The following is an 18783-nucleotide window of genomic DNA, read 5'->3' on the forward strand; positions in this document are numbered from 1 at the left end:
TGAGGTCTTCGTGAACTTATACTCTTTTTTGGGGGTGGGGATTGGGCCACACCCGGCAGTGCTCAGAGATTGCTTCTGGCTCTGTGCTCAGAAATTTCTCTGGCAGGCTTGGGAGACCATATGGGATGCCAGGGATTGAACTTGGGTCTGTACCAGGTCAGCCATGTGCAAGGCAAACACCCTACTGCTGTACTACCGCTTTAGCCCCAGCTAACACTCTTGACTGCAGGATCCTCTGATGTTCCCAATAACCCTTGGTTTCTCCAAACCGTGATCATGTTAAACTGACATTTCTAAAGATTCAAACACCCCCCATGATTTATCTCTCCTCACTTGGGTCTAGGGGACTAAAGAGAAAGAGAAATACATGTATGGCCTCGCAGGCCACATCCCAGAGGACCTGGGTGGAGCAAGGTGTTCTTACTAGGGAGAACGTTTTTGGACTATCACCTCAACCCTGGCAGAACATCTTCCCTTCCCCCTGGGGTTTGGGAAAAACAGGAGAGAACAGAGCTTGGAAGGAAACAACTGTCCCAGTCTGAGATCCCAATGCAACATGGGAAATTTAAGTCATGCCAGCCAGTGAAGACTGATATCACGTGCCGGCTTGTGTCACTGGTTTTAGCTGCCCCAGCCACCAACACACACAGTGATGCTGATCCTCAGGAGGTCTCAGTGGAACAGCTGAAAGCAGCTTGATAGAACACAGAAGCTGGTGGTGTAGCTCAGAAAATGTCATAAGTCTTGTTCCTTGAAGCCTTTCACCCCAAGTTAAGATGGACAACTCTGAAGGGGCCAGAGTGAGAGGGTGGGTGGGACACCCCATGTGGTTCCCCCTGAGCCCAGCCAGAAGTGATCCTAAACAGGGCACCAGGAACAAAAAACAAAAAACAAAAGTTTGTGAAATCTAAAATGAAAACAACATAATTGTGAAAATGAGGGGATGGAGCAATAGTACAGTGGGAGGGCATTTGTCTTGCATGTGGCCTACCAAGGTTCAATATCCGGCATTCTATGGTCCCCTGAGCCTGCCAGGAATGATTCCTGAAGGCAGAACCAGGAGTAAACCCTGAATACTGCCAAGTGTGGCTCCAAAACTAACAACAACAATAAAAGTACCACCTTGTGCTAGACAGGGTTGAGACCTTGCATGCAAGCTGCCTGTCCCTAGTTCAAAATCCCCCAAATGGTCCCAGATATCAAACCTGGGTGCACTGCCAGGAATGGCCCTGAGCACTTTGAGTTGTGACCCATCTCCTTCCTCCCCTACAAAGAATATATCATTGTTTTTGGAAGGGAGTCTTTCCCAGCTGTACTCAGAGGCTCCTAGGGGCGCTGGGGATTGAACTCTGATTGGCTCAGCTCAAGGCGCTCTACCCATTGAACTGTCTTCCAACTCCAGATGCCGACTTCCTTCTGTCCTTCTCCAGGCTGTTGAGTCGAACCTGCCCCTTACAATGCCACTCTCAGGAACTCCAGCCCCCAACAAGAAGAGGAAGTCCAGCAAGCTGATCATGGAACTCACTGGAGGTACAAATTCTTTGTGGGGGGGGATGGGTAGGAGGGGCATAACCCTGGTAGTTCTAGGAGGACTATGGTTTTTTTTTTTTTTTGTCACACCTGGCAGTGCTCTGGGGTTACTCCTGGCTCTCCACTCAGAAATTGCCCCTGGCAGGTTCAAGGGACCATATGGGATGCCAGGACAATCCTCCATCTGTCCTGGGTTAGAGGCATGTAAGGCAAAAGCCCTGTGCTCTCTCTCCAGCCCCAAAACATTAATTTTATTTATTTATTTGTTTGTTTATTTATTTATTTAGTTTTTGGGTTACACCAGGCAGTGCTCAGGGGTTACTCCTGGCTCTGAACTCAGAAATCACTCCTGGCAGGCTAGGGGGACCATATGGGATGCCAGGAATCAAATCCGGGTCTGTCCCAGGTCAGCCTGCAAGGCAAATTCTCTACTCCTGTGCTATTGCTCCAGCCTGACTATTGGGTTCTGAAGTCAAATCTAATGCCAGGTCTCAGGCTCTCTGAGGCATTTCCCTTGAGTTTTTATTTGTACTGTAGACCTTTCTCTACTGCTATTGAAGGATGGGTCTCTGACTGGATGGTAAGAACTAGCCCACATAGATGGGCCTGAGAGATAGTACAGCAGGGAGGGCACTTGCCTTGTAAGTGCAGTCCTGGGCTTGATCTCTGACACACTAGTTGTTTTCTAAAGCCCTGCCAGGAGTGATTCCTGAGTACAGAGCCCTAAACATCACTGGATATGGCTCCAAAACGAGAGAGAGAGAGAGAGAGAGAGAGAGAGAGAGAGAGAGAGAGAGAGAGAGAGAAGAAAAGAAAAAAGAACTAGTATACATGAACACTATACTTCCATCGCATGCTAGTAATTACATTTCACCAAATGTCTAAGCCAGATCCCTTGCCAACTACAAAATTCTGTCTACATTATAATTGCTATGCTAAAAAACCAACTAAATTTTCTCTCTTCTCAAGAAACAGGAATTGCAAAAGCATTTCTGTTGGTGTGAGCTGGGAAGAACTTAATTATTTTCCCTCCAGCATCTAATCCTGCTTGATAGATCTGGGGAGAGGCCATTGTGTGGCATCTAAACCAAAGAACTTGGCCACAATGCACCAGGACTTGTTGAGGAGTTACCTACTGCCTTTCTTAGCTGCCATCCACAAGGTCAATTTGTGACTTATTTTGACCTTGAGGAGGGATTACTGCTCTACAAAGGAGGAGGATTTGCAAACCACTGTGCTATTTTTTTAGGCTAGTAGGAAGTCTCTCTCCACTCACTCCTACTTCACTCCTCCAGGAAGTCTCATTGCCAATTTTATATATATAATATCAAAATGGGAGTTCTGTGTCTGTTGAAAGAAAACTGCTAAGCCAAACTGTGAAGTAGTTATTTTATTTTTTACAGCAAACTTCTGGTCCTTTAGTTATGCAACAAAAATGTTTGTAGCAAAGGACTTAGAGTAAAACTACTGGACACAATAATTGGAGACAATATTTTCCTCTTGGGCCAGAGAGAGATTGCATGGTGGGGAGGGCGATTGCATTGCAGGCAGGTAAGCTAGGTTTGATTCCTGGCCTCACCAGGAGTGATTGAGCCAGTCTAAACCCTGAGCACTGACAGGTGTGGCCCTAATTCATCATCATCATCATCATCATCATCATCATCATCATCATCATCATCACCACCACCACTACCACACCACCAGTGGCACCAACACATCTTCTTCTACTACCAAACTCAGGTACAGGACCACAGAACAAGGCAGAAAAATGCATATACTGGAGTCTGGCACAAGTAAGATTTTTTTTTTTTGGCCCACACCCAGCAGCATGCAGAGGTTACTTCTGGCTCTACACTCAGAAATCACTCCTGGCAGGCTCGGGGGACCATATGGGATGCCAGATTCGAACCACCATCCTGCATGCAAGGCAAACACCTTACCTCCGTACTATCTCTCTGCCCCCCCCACCTTTTTTGGTTTTGGGGCCACACTCGGTGATGCTCAGGGTTACTCTTGGCTATACACTCAGAAATTGTTCCTGGTTTAGGGGATTATATGCGACACAGGGGATTTGAAACCAGGTCTGTCTGGGTCAGCCACTTGCAAGGCAAACACCCTATCAATGAGCTATCGCTCCGGCCCTTCAAGTAAGGTCTTTTTTTTTTTTTTTTTTTTTGTTTTTGGGCCACACCCGGCGGTGCTCAGGGGTTACTCCTGGTTATCTGCTCAGAAATAGCTCCTGGCAGGCACGGGGGACCATATGGGACACCGGGATTCGAACCAACCACCTTTGGTCCTGGATCGGCTGCTTGCAAGGCAAACGCCGCTGTGCTATCTCTCTGGGCCCTCAAGTAAGGTCTTAATAAAGGTAGACATATAAGCTAAAAAAAAAAAAAAGATCTTAATAAAGGGCAATTTTCCTGAGATCTTTCTCAAGGTCTATGATCCCATGTAAATTCTCAAAATCAAAAACTTTTGGACTGGCACCAGTGTACAATAGGGAGGGTCCTTGCCTTGCAATGTGGCCAAACCAGGTTCGATCCTCAGTATCACATAGGGTTCCCTGAAGCTGCCAATAGTGATTCTTGAATGCACAGCCAGGAGTAACCCCTGCACACTGCTGGATATGGCCTAAAAACCACCTAATAAATAAACAAACAAACAAGAGAACTGCTCATGTGTGCTCCCTGTGGCTGGCCGGAACACCTGCATGTGAAGGGCCCCTAATACCTAGACGAATGGGCAACCAGGGGTTACTGAGGGAGAATAAAGGAAAGAAGGTAAGACAAGAACCTTTGTTTCCAGGTGGCTGAGTTCACAGGTGGGAGTTTTGGCCATACTGCACCCACACTTCCTCAATGATCCCATCTATAATATATATGCTATATGTTGTGAAGCCTCACCCAGTGGTGCTCTAGGCTTCCTTTCTGCACTCAGGGATCATACCTGGCAGTGCTCTGGAGACCCTAGAGGATGTCAGGATTGAACCTGGATTGACCACATGAAAGACCTGCGTCCTTCTGTTCCTATATTTCTTTTTGTTTGGTTTTGTTTGTTTTGAGGCCACACTTGGTGGTGATCAGGGGTTACTCCTTGCTCTGTGCTCAGAAATTATTTCTGGCAGGCTTGGGGACCATATGAGATGCTGGGGATTGAACCCGGGTTGGCCACATGCAGGGCAAACTCCCTCTCTGCTGTGTTATCACTTTACCCGCCCCCCCTTTATTTGCAGGGAGCTGGGGATGAGGCAAAGGCCCTCCAACCCTGAGCATGCAATGAATTCCTGAACCTCACCTCTGCCCTCGCCCACTTCTAGACTGTCTTTCTTTGGTCCAGCCCCTCATTCTTTCTTTCTTCCTTTCTCTCTCTCCATAGTGCCCCACTGCCCCATCTCTGCACCCCGGTTTACTTGCATTCTTTGCAGTTCCAACTCTAGAAAAAATAAAGTCTTCAGAAAGCAGACAGAGATTTCCTTGGGGCACACACTCCTGTCACTGATGGCAAGCAAAATCTTTCTCTCTGTTCCCCTCTCTCTTCTCTCATCTTCTCACTTTTTTCTCCTGTCTCCTCTCTCCTCCTCTCTCTCCTTCTCTCCTCTTTCCCTGAGGTCTGACAGGTGGTCAGGAGAGTTCAGGCCTGAATCTGGGAAAGAAGATCAGTGTCCCACGAGATGTGATGCTGGAGGAACTGTCGTTGCTTACAAACCGGGGCTCCAAGATGTTCAAGTTGCGGCAGATGCGGGTGGAGAAATTCATCTATGAGAATAACCCTAACGTCTTCTCAGACAATTCGTTGGTGAGTTTAGAGCTCGCTTGATCTCAAGCCTAGTGGCTTCTCTCACTGCTTCTGGATGGGTCCTCAATCTCTGGGTACCACCAGCTGGACGGAGCAATAGCACAGAGGATGGAGCAGTTGCTTTGCTTGTGACCAACCTGGGTTTGATTTCCCACTATTCCATACAGTCCCCACTGCACCTCCAGGAGTGAGCCCTGAGTGCAGAGCCAAGAATTTAGAATGTAGAATTGTAAAACTTGGCTCAAAAAAAAAAAAAAAAAGATGGGGGGAAGAGTAGGGAGCAGCACACCCTGAGGGGGAATGTTAAAGATAGACTTGTCAGATAAGGCCCAGAATGCACAGAGCTGCATTTCATATTTGTATTTATTTTTTGATTCAGCTATTTTTGGTTTCTGGGCTACACCTGGTGGTGCTTAGAGCATACTCCTGACTGTGCTCAGAGGTTACTCCTGGCCATACCTGAAGACAGAATCAAAGTCAACCACATACAACCACTTGAATCCCTGTACTATCTCTCTGACTCCCAAGTGCTGTATTGTAAAGCAGATACTCTTTTTTTCCCCAGTATGTGCCATGACGTATTTGGGGCATAGAAATAAAGCAAAACAAAGAAAGCCAAGAGATTGGAGAATAGGACAGCAGGTAGGGCACTTGCCTTGCATACAGTTGACTTGGGTTTGATTCTCAACACCCCGTTTGGTCCCCCAACCTCCTCCAGGAGTGATCTCTATGTGCAGATCCAGGACTAAGTACTGAGCATCACTGAGTGTAGTCCCCTTCTCTCCAAGAAAACAAACCAAAAATGAAACAAAAATACAAGCACCTTAAATTTCAGGGACACAGTGAACAATATTTTAGTACAATTGTGAAAATTTTGATAGTTAAACAAAATTAATAATAGGAAACCAGTTATATTGAAATTTCAGGGACATGGTTTTGCTTGGTAATTTTATTGGGGAGGGGGAGCAGAGGGATCTTGGAGCTCCAAATCACTCTGGGCCTCAAAACATTTCTTTTTAAATGTAAGAATGTCTCATAAAATATTTGGGCACAGTTTATACTCAAAACTATCGATTGGCCAAAGTAGCTCAATGGTAGAACTAATGCTTCTTCATATGTGTGAGACCCTGGATTCTATCTCCTTATCATTACAACACAAACATGTGAAGTGACTTTTTAAAGTATAGGGTCAGAATGATAGCACAGCAGTAGGACATTTGCCTTTGACACTGCAGACCTGGGACAAACCCAGGTTCAATCCCAGGCATCCCATACGGTCCCCCAAGCTTGCCAGGAGCTAGGAGTAATCCCTGAGTGCAGCCAGGTGTGGCCCAAATATCAAAAAGAAAAAAAAGTATAATAGGAAGTATGGAGGGAGACAGAATCAGAGAGACAGAGGGAGAAAGAGAGAGAGAGAGACAGAGAGACAGAGGAGAGAAAGGTGGGAGGGATATTACTATGAAATAAAAGAAAGAAGTTACAAGCCCTAAATTGGGATGTGGGCAAATCAAAAGTGAATTGTGCCAAATGAAATGTCTGTGTATATAACCATCTCCTTCTGTAATCATTTAAAAAAATCTAATATGTAAATCTAAAAATCTAAAAACCTCCTTAAACTGTCAGTGGTTATATAACTGAATCTTGGGAGTTGTGAGAAAAAAAATTTTAAAACAAGTTTTATTTTTTAAACTTTATTTATATTGATTGATTGGTCTTTGGGCCACACCCAGTGGTGCTCAGGGGTTACTACTGGTTATGCACTCAGAAATCGCCCCTGGCAGGCTGGGGGACCATATGAGATGCTGAGAATTGAACCGGGTTCCTCTTGGGTGGGCTGCATGTAAGGCAAACGCCTTACTGCTGTGCTATCTCTCTGGCCTCCTTAAAAACAAGTTTATGCTGTGGGCTGGAGAGATAGTATTTACATGATAGGGCACTTACATGGAAAGTAGCATTTGATCCCAGAACTGTATATATGGTCCCCTGATCCCTTCTAGGAGTGATCCCTGAGTGCAGAGCCTGGAGTAAGGCCTGAGCTTTGCTGGATATCACCCCCTCCCCAAACTTTATTAACAGTAAATGCTTGATCTGTATACTTTTTCATAGACCAGGGTGCCCCATAAATATCTCTAAGGTGAAAGAGGTGATTGTGGCAATAGAAGCTTGAAAGAATCAGTCTGGGGATTGACCTGGGGAGCACCCCAATGGCTGTCTTGTGCTCTAGGACCTAAGTTCCCAGCTAGAATCTTCTTCACAGTAGAAGCCATTCCATGGGCCAGAGTGATATCACAGTGAGTAAGGCATTTGATCCTCAACATCCTATATGGTTCACCAAATACCACTAGGAGTAATTCCTGAACACAAAGCCAAGAGTAATCTCTGAGCAACATCGGTTGTGGCCCCAAAAGAAAAAACAAAAAAGAAGAAGAATCAGGGCTTTGAGAGAGGCTACATCGAAGGATGCACTGCCCCCCACCTCACCCCTTCCCTGAGCAGTCAAGAGAGCGGAAATAGAAGTCTCCACGGGACTGGGCAGAATGTAGGCCCTGGCTGGGATAGGAGCACAGTAGGAATGCTGACTTGGTCAGATCTAACTTTAGGAGGCCTCTTCCCTGCCTGGGTCTAGTTACAGTAGGTGGGGCAGGGTGTGTGTGCATGCTTGTGCGTGCGTGTGTGTGTGTGTGTGTGTGTGTGTGTGTGTGTGTGTGTGTGTGTAGATGGTGGGGTGCCCAGGACAACTCCTGAAGAAATTGGTGGAGTTATTTTTAGGCTTTGCAACTAAATCCAGTCTTGCCCTTTGGGCCAATCCTTGCCTTCCCCTCTCTCATTTCACTGTCAGGTAGTTCTGATGTAGGAGAGACCAGAAAAGAAGAGAGAAGCAAGTTGTGTGTGTTAGACAGGACAGAAAGGAGGAGGTGGGGACCCCTCTAGTTCTTCAAATTAATCTGGTTCTCCAGATCAATGCGTCCCCTCAAAAACAAAAATAGGGCCCAGAGTGATAGCACAGCAGGGAGGGTGTTTGCCTTGCATGTAGCCAACATGGGTTTGATCCACAGCTTCCCATATGGTCCCCGAGCCTGCCAGGAGTGACTCCTGAGCACAGAGCCAGAGTAACCCCTGAGCTCTGCTAGGTGTGGTCCAAAAATCAAAACCAAACAAAGAAACAAAAAAAACCAAACCCCCAAAAGATAGGGGAACTCCCAAGAAATGCTCATTGGGCCTGTGGGTCCCTCTTGCTGACACTCAGCTATTGGGAGTCTAAACTTTAGCACTTTGAAGCTTGGTATTGCTCTGGTAGTGGCTAGAGTCATATGAAGCAGTGGGCCGAGTTTGGGGGCACAATGGGCCAAGTTCAGTGGCACAGTGGACCGAGTTTAGGGGCACACATGTAAGAAATATGCACCCAGCTGTTTGAGTTTCTCCCCGCCCTCCCATCCCCTCCCTTCACAGTGGAGCAGTGAAGGTTGGTCTCATCTTGTTAAGGATAAGAAAGGGGGGGTCTGGTGCTGAGGTAACATTGCAGGATCTGACTGGGGTGGGGTTCATCGTAGAGGGCCTTCCATTTCTCCCAGGCAGGCTCTCCATTATGCAGAGAGCCCAGGGGGAAACCCTTGAAAATCCCATGGCTCTCCATGGACTGCATCATGGTCACTTTCACCTTGTTCTTGTTCTGCATGCATGTGCATTGACATATTTGCTACACCAGGGCTCATTTCTCTTTCCCTTTGTCCTTTCTCCCAGGATCATTTCCAGAAGTTCCTCCCCACAGTGGGGGGCCAGCTGGGCACTGCTGTGCAGGGAATGGCTTACAGCAAGGGCGAAGGGGCCCAGGCAGGGACATATGGCTCTGCTGGACATATTGGCGCTGACCAAATGCACCACCAGGGCTTTGGATCTGGATCTGGACCTGGAGGTGCAGGTGGTCCCGGGGGTCAGGCTGGAAGAGGAGGAGCTGCTGGCACAGCAGGGGCTGGAGAAATGGGGGCAGGTAAGTATCTTCACTCCAGAGTCAGTGGCTGATTCCCAGAATCTGGGTATCTCCAGGAATGAACCCTAACTGGGAGAGGGAGGCAAGGGAAGTCTACAGGGATAGCTTTTTTTTTTTAATATAATTTTTATTTTGATCATAGTGGCTTACATATTGTTGACAATAATATTTTAGGTACATATTTACATAAAATCAGGGGGGATTCGCATCACCAAATTGTCCTCCCTACACTTCCGTTTTTGTCCTACCTCCCATATCCTCTTCCCTCACCCCCAGGGTTGCTAGAATATGTGGTCTCCTCTGTATCTAGCCTACTACTTAGTAGTCTTGCACCTTTTTGGTCCTGGTGCCTCAGGGATAGCTTTTTTAAAAATACATTTTATTTAGGGGCTGGAGTGATAGCTCAGCGGTAGGGCATTTACCTTGCAAGCAGTTGACCCAGGACGGACCTGGGTTTGATTCACGGTAGTGATTTCTGAGTGATAGCCAGGAGTAACCCTTAAGCATAACCAGGTATGGCCCAAACACCAAAAAAAAAAAAAAAAAAAAAAAAAAAAAGAAAAGAAAAAAGAAAGAAAAAAGAAAAAAGAAAAAGATAAAAATAAAAAAAATAAAATGGGGGCCAGAGAGATAGTACAGTAGTAGGACATTTGCCTTGCATGCAGCAACCCAGGATGAACTTGGGTTCTATCCTCAGCATCCCATATGGTCCCCTGAACCTGCTAGGAGAGATTTCTGAGCACAGAGCCAGGAATAACTCTGAAGCACTGCTGGATGTGGCCCATAAATCAAATAAATAAACAGATAAATAAAATGGAAGAGAAGAAAGATTTAAAAAAAGAAAGAAAAGAAAGAAAAAGAAAAAAGCCGGAGAGATAGCATGGAGGTAAGGCGTTTGCCTTGCATGCAGAAGGACGGTGGTTCAAATCCCGGCATCCCATATGGTTCCCGGAGCCTGCCAGCAGCGATTTCTGAGTGCAGAGACAGGAGTAATCCCTGAGCATTGCCGGGTGTGACCCAAAAAACAAAAGAAAAAAGAAAAAAAGACAGTACATCGGAAGTGTATTTGTGAAAATTATTGTATCTCCAATGAATAAATTGGCAGGAGGTTTAGTACAGGGACATCTCAATGGGTGCTAAGAGGGAGACAGAAATGAGTCCATTCCACCCAGAAGTCTGGACCCACAAAGCTACCCAATCACCACGATGTTTTCTCTCAGGCCCCTGCTTCTAGCACCTACCTCCGACAGGGACACAGTGGAAACCTCCAGTGACTAGCAACTGGTCTTTGATTTTTCTCTACTCTGGCTGCTAGGAGACCCGTCAGGTGGAGAAGGAAAACATGTCACTATCTTCAAGACCTACATTTCCCCCTGGGAGCGAGCCATGGGAATCGACTCTCAGCAGAAAGTGGAGCTTGGTGTGGACCTGTTGGCCTATGGAGGCAAAGCTGAACTCCCCCAATATAAGTCCTTCAACAGGTAAGGGGAGGCAGAAATCAGAGCTGAACCCCCGCCCTTGTGCCAAGTCCTTAAAACAGGGAGACATAAATCACAGCCTTCTTGTATATGGTTCTGAGCCCTTAGCTGGGATGGAAACTTCGGTTCAGATGCTTTTGAAGGAATCTGAGGAGGGAGGAGAGGAATATGAAAGAACTGAGCTTTGCTGTGGTACAGACAAAGGAGTATGATGAAGGGGAAACCTATAGGGAGGCAGGGCCTGGAGTTTAATTCAAAGACCACTTATAAGTGGTCACATTGCCTTGGGGTTTGGGAACTTTGGCTATAAGCCAGGAATATTTTATTTTATTTTTACTTATTTATTTTTGGAGGCCACATCAGGTACTCCTGATTCCGTGGTCAGAAATTACTCCTGGCAAGCTCAGGGGACCATACACGATGCTGAGGATCAAACTTGGGTTAGCTGTGTGCAAGGCAAATGTCCCACACCAGGGGTCTCAAACTCAATTTACCGGGGGGCCGTAGGAGGCAAAGTCGGGGTGAGGCAGGGCTGCATAAGGGATTTCGCTTACCAAATATTTGGAATAAAAAATCGCATTATTAAGAAAAAAATCACAAAAATCGCATTAAATATTTGCATACCCTGAATGAAACTGCTCGGGGTATGTGAATGTTTAATGCGATTTTTTCTTACTAATGCGATTTTATTGTGATTATTCGGTAAGCGAATAATCGAGAATACTGCGATATTTGAAGGCCTGCCGCAGGCCACAAAATGTTGTGTGGAGGGCCGCAGATGGCCCACGGGCCTCGAGTTTGAGACCCCTGTCCTACACACTGTTCTGTGCTATTGCTCCAGCCCAGGAATAATATTTTGTACTTTTGAAAAACGTTGTCTTTTCTTGGGGAGGGTACACCTGGTAGTGCTCAGGACTTACTACTGGGAGGCTTCAGGGAACTATGTTGGATGCCAGGATATGAACCAGGGTTGGGCATGTACAAGGCAAATGCACTACCACTACTTCTGCAGCTACTATCTCCTACAATCTCGTTATCCTTTGTTCTTTTCCATTTTTTTCTCCCTCATCCAGTGGTGATAAATGCTTACTTCTGGCTTTGTGCTCAGGGATCACTCCTGGGAGGTATACTGCAGGAAGTTTATCCTAGGTCAGATATGTGTAGGGCAAATGCCCTGTCTGCTGTACTATCTCTCTAGCCCCAATACACTTCTAGGGGCCGGAGCAATATTACAGCTGAGAGGACATTTTCCCTGCACGTGGCCCACCCAGGTTAGATCCCTAGCATCTCATATGGTATCCCAAGCCTGCCAGGAGTGATTTCTGAGCAGAGTCAGGAGTAACCCTTGAGCACCACTGGGTGTGGCCCCTGAAACTGAAAAAAAAAAAAAACAAAAAAAATCCAATATACTTCTAAACTCTTCTTGAAGTTCCCTTCATTTAAGATTCTCCCAATATGAGGCCGGCGCGGTGGCGCTAGAGATAAGGTGTCTGCCTTGCCAGCGCTAGACTAGGATGGACCATGGTTCGATCCACGGTGTTCCATAGGTTCCCCAAGCCAGGAGCGACTTCTGAGCGCATAGCCAAAACTAACCCCTGAGCGTTACCGGGTGTGACCCAAAAACCAAAAAAAAAAAAAAAAAAAAAAATTCTCCCAATAGTATGATAGATTCATTTAATTCTCCCAATAGTATGATTCTATTTCTCTAGTAAATACTAAGTATAGACATGAATTCATATTAAGTATAGGTACTCATTATACTAAGCTTAATATATCCTAATGTATTTTTTTTTTTGAATTAGGTTTTTCTAGACTGGACAGATCTATGAGAAAGCCAGAACATCATGAAGCCCTAAGCATTTGGTTAAGACCTGAATTTTCTTTTCTTTTCTTTTCTTTTTGGGGCGGGGGGTCACACCTGGCATCGCTCAGGGGTTACTCCTGGCTCTACACTCAGAAATTGCTCCTGGCAGGCTTGGGAGACCATATGGGATGCCAGGATTCGAACTATCATCCTTCTGCATGCAAGGCAAACACCTTACCTCCATGCTATCTCTCCAGCCCCAAGATCTGAATTTTCTATTTTTTAGTTTTTGGGCTGCTCCTGACTGTGCTCAGGGCTAACTCCTGGATCTATGCTCAGGGAACCCTCATTGCATTCTTTTTTTTTTTTTTTTTGGTCACACCCGGCGGTGCTCAGGGGTTACTCCTGGCTGTCTGCTCAGAAATAGTTCCTGGCAGGCACGGGGGACCATATGGGACACCGGGATTCGAACCAACCACCTTTGGTCCTGGATCGGCTGCTTGCAAGGCAAATGCCGCTGTGCTATCTCTCCGGGCCCCCTCATTGCATTCTTAAAGGATGATAGGGGGTTCCAGGGATCAAAGTTAGATCAGCCTAATAAAAAAAAAAAAGACAAATTTCCTTGAAATCTCAAGAGGAAATGTCAGTTTTTTCAGCCAGATCATCTTGAACCTATTAGAGATGGGGTAGAAACTCTGGTTTGTTTTGTGTTGCTTTTGTACTACACCAGGTGATGCCCATGGCTTACTCTGGCTCTTCACTTAGGAATTACTCCTAGTGGGACTCAGAGGACCATAGGGATTGCTAGGGTTCAAACCAGGTCTACTCTGTGTAAGGCAAATGCCCTACTTACTGTACCTACCTCTGGTCCCTGGGAAGAGGCAGGGGTAGGAATTCTGAATTTAGTTTCTACACTTTAATATAAGGTAAACTCAGACCTTTGTTTTGAGAGTGTTTGGGGCAATTTTCTCTGAAGTACTGATCTGTGTCCTAACTATTTTTAGAATCCATCTAGAACTAGTGTTCTCTCTCTCTCTCTCTCTCTCTCTCTCTCTCTCTCTCTCTCTCTCTCTCTCTCTCTCTCTCTCTCTCTCTCTTACTCTCCAGTGCCTTTGCAGTGCTCTGAGGACTATACATATGGTTGTGGGGGTTGGAACTAGCATGGACTGGATGCAGGGAAGTGTGTAAACCTATATTCTCTTTCTGACACACTTAGATTTCTTTCCTTTTTGCTGAGGAAGGGGAAATGGAGTGTAAGGAAGAAGATTAAGGAATGCAGATGACTTCTCAGACTAGAGGTCATTGGCTTTCCTTTAAAATAGGACATGGGGCTGGAAAGATAGCATGGAGGTAAGGCGTTTTTGCCTTGCATGCAAAAGGTCAGTGGTTCGAATCCTGGCATCCCATATGGTCCCCCAAGCCTGCCAGGAGCAATTTCTGAGCATTGAGCCAGGAGTAACCCCTGAGTGCTGCCGGATGTGACTCCAAAAAAACAAAACAAATAAATAAAATAAAATAAAATAGCGCAGCCTCTCACTCATAAGACTCTGTTTCTTACATTCCATCTTGAATGTGTCTCCTTCCTTCTTCCTAGGACGGCCATGCCTTATGGTGGATATGAGAAGGCCTCCAAACGCATGACCTTCCAGATGCCCAAGTTTGATCTGGGGCCCCTGCTGAGTGAACCCCTGGTCCTCTACAACCAGAACCTCTCCAACAGGCCTTCTTTCAATCGAACCCCAATTCCCTGGCTGAGCTCTGGAGAGCAAGTAGACTACAACGTGAACCTCGGCATTCCCTTGGATGGGGAAACAGAGGAGTTGTGAGGTGGTTCCTCCTGCCTTTGCCATCAAAGTCCCCTTCCTGGTTTCAATTTGGAAGGGAACGAGAGGGACTCTTTCACCAAAACCCAGCAGCCTTGGGGGGGGGGGCAGGGAGGGGAAGGAGTGAGAGATATGCCTTTTCAGCCCTCCCTCCAAATTCGCCCCATCCATTAAGCCATCCTCATAACTCAGAGATCCCTTCCCACTTGCTCTGCATGAAGGCCCTCTTTTCTGGAATTTGCTCTGCAAACCGTCAATAAATGTCAAGGAAATGAACGAATTCCTCCTCATATTCCAGGGCAGCTAAGAACTGAGGTTAACAATGCACAGGGACTAATTAAAGTCAACTGGGGAAACATTCATTATTCAGCCTTCAAGATAAGACCTGAACACTAAGTGCTTACACACCCACGTCCACACCCATGAAACCACATTCATTGGGCCACACAATACAAAGGTGTAATTATTCCGTAATACACAAGATGTATTATTAAACAAACATATGTTGGCCCATATGGAGGCAGGCTAAGAAGTTATCCTGTCTCATGGTTAAGAAACTGGTATTAGTGACCCTGGTGTTAACTTATTTTAAGTTATTTTTTGTTTTGTATTTTTGTTTTCGGATCACAATAAAAACTCAGGATTTACTCCTGGCTCTACATACAGGAATCACTTCTGGTGGCTCAGGGACCATATGGAGTGCCAAGGATCAAACACAGGTCGGACGTTTGTAAGGCAAATGCCCTACTTTCTTATTCACTGTACTATCCTTCTGGCCCATGACCCTGCTGTTAACTTGTTAATTTTTTTTTTCTTTTTTGGCCCATATCTGGCTGTGCTCAGGAGTTACTCCTGGCTCTGCACTCAGAAATTGCTCCTGGCAGGCTCAGAGGACCATGTGGGATGCTGGGAATCGAACTCAGGTCCGGCAGCATGCAAGGGAAATGCCCTACTGCTGTGCTATCTCTCCGGCCACCCTGGTGTTAACTATTTTTGTTTTTTGGGTCACACCTGGCAATGCTCAGGGGTTACTCCTATCTCGGCACTCAGAAACCACTCCTGGTTGGGGCCAGAGTGATAGCATAGCAGTAGGGTGCTTGCCTTTCACGTGGCTGACCCAGGACAGACCTAGGTTCAATACCAGGCGTCCCAAATGGTCCCCAAGCCAGGAACTATTTCTGAACTCAGAGCCAGGAGTAACTCCTGAGCATCAGTGGGTGTGGGCCAAAAACAAAAACAGGAAAAAAAAAAAAAGAAAGAAAGAAAAAAAATCACTCCCAGAAGGCTGGAGGACCATATGGGATGCCAGGGATCAAATTCGGGTCGGCCATGTGCAAGGCAAACACCTTTCCTGTTGTGCTATCACTCCAGCCCCGGTGTTAACTTTTTTTTTAATGTAGTTTATTAGAAATTGAGGTAAATGGGATTAGCTGATTATCACAGAACTATAGCATACCCCAAGTTTTCAAAAGACACCAGACAGGGTTTGGGATATATGTTAAAGATAACAGATTTTGGGGCCGGAGAGCTAGCATGGAAGTAAGGCGTTTGCCTTTCATGCAGGAGGTCATTGGTTCGAATCCCGGCGCCCCATATGGTCCCCCGTGCCTGCCAGGAGCAATTTCTGAGCCTGGAGCCAGGAATAATCCCTGAGCACTGCCGGGTGTGACCCAAAAACCAGAAAAAAAAAAAAAAGAAAAAAAAAGATAACATATTTCCTAGAGGATGAAACAGAAACCATGTTGGAATACAGAAGGAAATGGGTACAGCTGACTTGCTAGATTTTAAGGGGCTGAATAGAGTGTATGCTTTGCATTTGGTTCAGTCTTAGGCATTGCATGATCCCCTAGGCACCACCAGGAGTGAACTCTACTACCACTCTTATACAGATCTAGGAGTATCAGTTGAGCACTGCCAGGTTATCTGTCTCCCACCAAATTAAAAAAACTGGGGGTGGAGGTCACATCTGGCAATGCTCAAGGTCAAATTAAGATCAGTTGACCAAGGCAAGTAAATTAATCCCTGTACTCTTTGCCTCCCACTTCTTCCCATTTTTCTTTGTTTTTGGGTTACACCCAGCAGTATTCAGGCCTCACTCCTGGCTTTGCACACAGAGATCACTCCTGGGGACAAAATGAGGTACCAAGAACTAAACCCCCTGGGGCAGAAGAGATAGCATGGAGGTAAGGTGTTTGTCTTGCATGCAGAAGGATGGTGGTTCGAATCCCGACATCCCATATGGTCTCGAGCCTGACAGGAGCGATTTCTGAGCTTAGAGCCAGGAGTAACCCCTGAGTGCTGCCGGGTGTGAGCCAAAAACAAAACAAAAGAACTGAACCCCAGTCAGCAGCAATGATGCAAAGCAAATGCCCTACCCATTGTATTATTGCTCTGGCCTCACATTTAAAACATTTTTTTAAGCATAGGACTTCTTTATAGTCTTCTATTTATGTTTAAGTTGCATAAAAGGACAGTGATGTAGATCAGGGAGAATGAAGAAATAACTTGCCAGGAATGTGGTTTAGATGGTAGAATACATGCCACACACTTGCCAAGGCTCCCTCCTCAGCACCACAGGGCCCCAGCAGCAGCAAAGAAATGGCTTCAGAGGGTCAGGGAAAATGACTTCAGAGGAAAGCTGGTGGAAGTTACCAACTCCCTAAGCAATTGATCATTGTATTAAGGGAGTCAAATAGGAAAGGGGTTATCCCTAGGATGGACCGTGGTTCGATCCCCTGGGATCCCAAATGGTTCCCCAAGCCAGGAGTGATTTCTGAGTTCATAGCCAGGAGTAACCCCTGAGTGTCAATAGGTATGGTCAACAAAACAAAACAAAACAAAACAAGGATATGGGTTATAGTATAACCTTGGTTTGAATCACAATACCTTGAGAACCACCAAGAGTGATCACTGAACACAGAGCTAAAAGAAGCCCCTGAACTGTCAGTATGCCCTCCAAGCTATATACTATATGTTGATATTAAAGATATTTCATGTAGGTTATTAGATATTTAAAATTAGTTTTTAGGGGCCGGAGAGATAGCATGGCTTGCATGCAGAAGGACAATAGCTCGAATCCGGGCGGGGGGGTGGCGCTGGAGGTAAGGTGCCTGCCTTACCTGCGCTAGCCTTGGACGGACCGTGGTTCGATCCCCCGGTGTCCCATATGGTCCCCCAAGCCAGGAGCGACTTCTGAGTGCATAGCCAGGAGTAACCTCTGAGCGTCACCGGGTGTGGCCCAAAAACCAAAAAAAAAAAAAAAAAAAAAAAAAAATAGCTCGAATCCCGGCATGCCATATGGTCCCCTAAGCCTCCCAGGAGCGATTTCTGAGCATAGAGCCAGGAGTAACCCCTGAGCACTACTTGGTGTGACCCCCCCAAATTAGTTTTTAGATCATAAAAATTACTTTAATTATTTTTATTCTTTGAAATGTACTTAATTTTATTGTTTTTGTTTTTTGGGCCACACCTGGCAGTACTTAGAGGTACTGAAATCTGCAACTTAGGAATTATACCTTGTGGGCTCTGGGGACCCAATGGGATGCTGGGGATCAAACCTGGATCAAACCTGGGGATCAAATCATGCAAGGCAAATGCCCTCCCACTGTACTATCGCTCTGCCCCCAAATTACTTTATTTAAACACCAAGGCTTTTCATAATAGCTATTTTTTTTTTGTTTTTTGTTTTGTTTGTTTTATGTTTTTCAGGCCACACCCGTTTGATGCTCAGGGGTTACTCCTGGCTAAGCGCTCAGAAATTGCCCCTGGCTTGGGGGGACCATATGGGATGCCGGGGGATCGAACCACGGTCGCGATCTTTCCTTGGCTAGCACTTGCAAGGCAGACACCTTACCTCTAGCGCCACTTCGCCGGCCCCCATAATAGCTATTTTTATTTTATTTATTTATTTATTTATTTATTTATTTATTTAGTGGTTTTTGGGCCACACCTGGCAGTGCTCAGGGGTTACTCCTGGCTTCATGCTCAGAAATTGCTCCTGGCAGGCACAGGGGAGCATATGGGATGCCGGGATTCGAACCGATGACCTTCTGCATGAAAGGCAAATGCCTTACCTCCATGCTATCTCTCCGGGCCCATAATAGCTATTTTTAAATATTAAAATGTTATTGTTTTTGGGCTTGAGAAATAGCATGAAGGTGTTTGCCTTTCATACAGAAGGATGGTGGTTCGAATCCCGGCATCCCATATAGTCCCCCGAGCCTGCCAGGAGCGATTTCTGAGCATAGAGCCAGGAGTAACCCCTGAGCGCTGCCAGGTGTGACCCAAAAACCAAACCAAAACAAAACAAAAAATATTGTTTTAAAATAATAAATTAAAATATATTATCATTAAACCATTAAAATA

General features: G+C 45.9%; 1 protein-coding gene across 1 annotated transcript; it reads left to right on the forward strand.

Moving 5' to 3' along the window:
* The first annotated feature begins 1457 nt into the window (after positions 1–1457).
* Positions 1458–14421, forward strand: MYOZ1 (myozenin 1). Its single transcript, XM_049789210.1, has 5 exons — positions 1458–1530; positions 5147–5325; positions 9067–9313; positions 10629–10794; positions 14190–14421. Exons 1-5 carry the CDS (start codon positions 1458–1460, stop codon positions 14419–14421), a joined length of 897 nt encoding a protein of 298 aa, XP_049645167.1.
* The last annotated feature ends 4362 nt before the right edge of the window (positions 14422–18783 follow it).

The sequence above is a fragment of the Suncus etruscus genome, chromosome 15 (assembly GCF_024139225.1).
Source record: "Suncus etruscus isolate mSunEtr1 chromosome 15, mSunEtr1.pri.cur, whole genome shotgun sequence".
Classification (NCBI taxonomy): Eukaryota; Metazoa; Chordata; class Mammalia; order Eulipotyphla; family Soricidae; genus Suncus; species Suncus etruscus.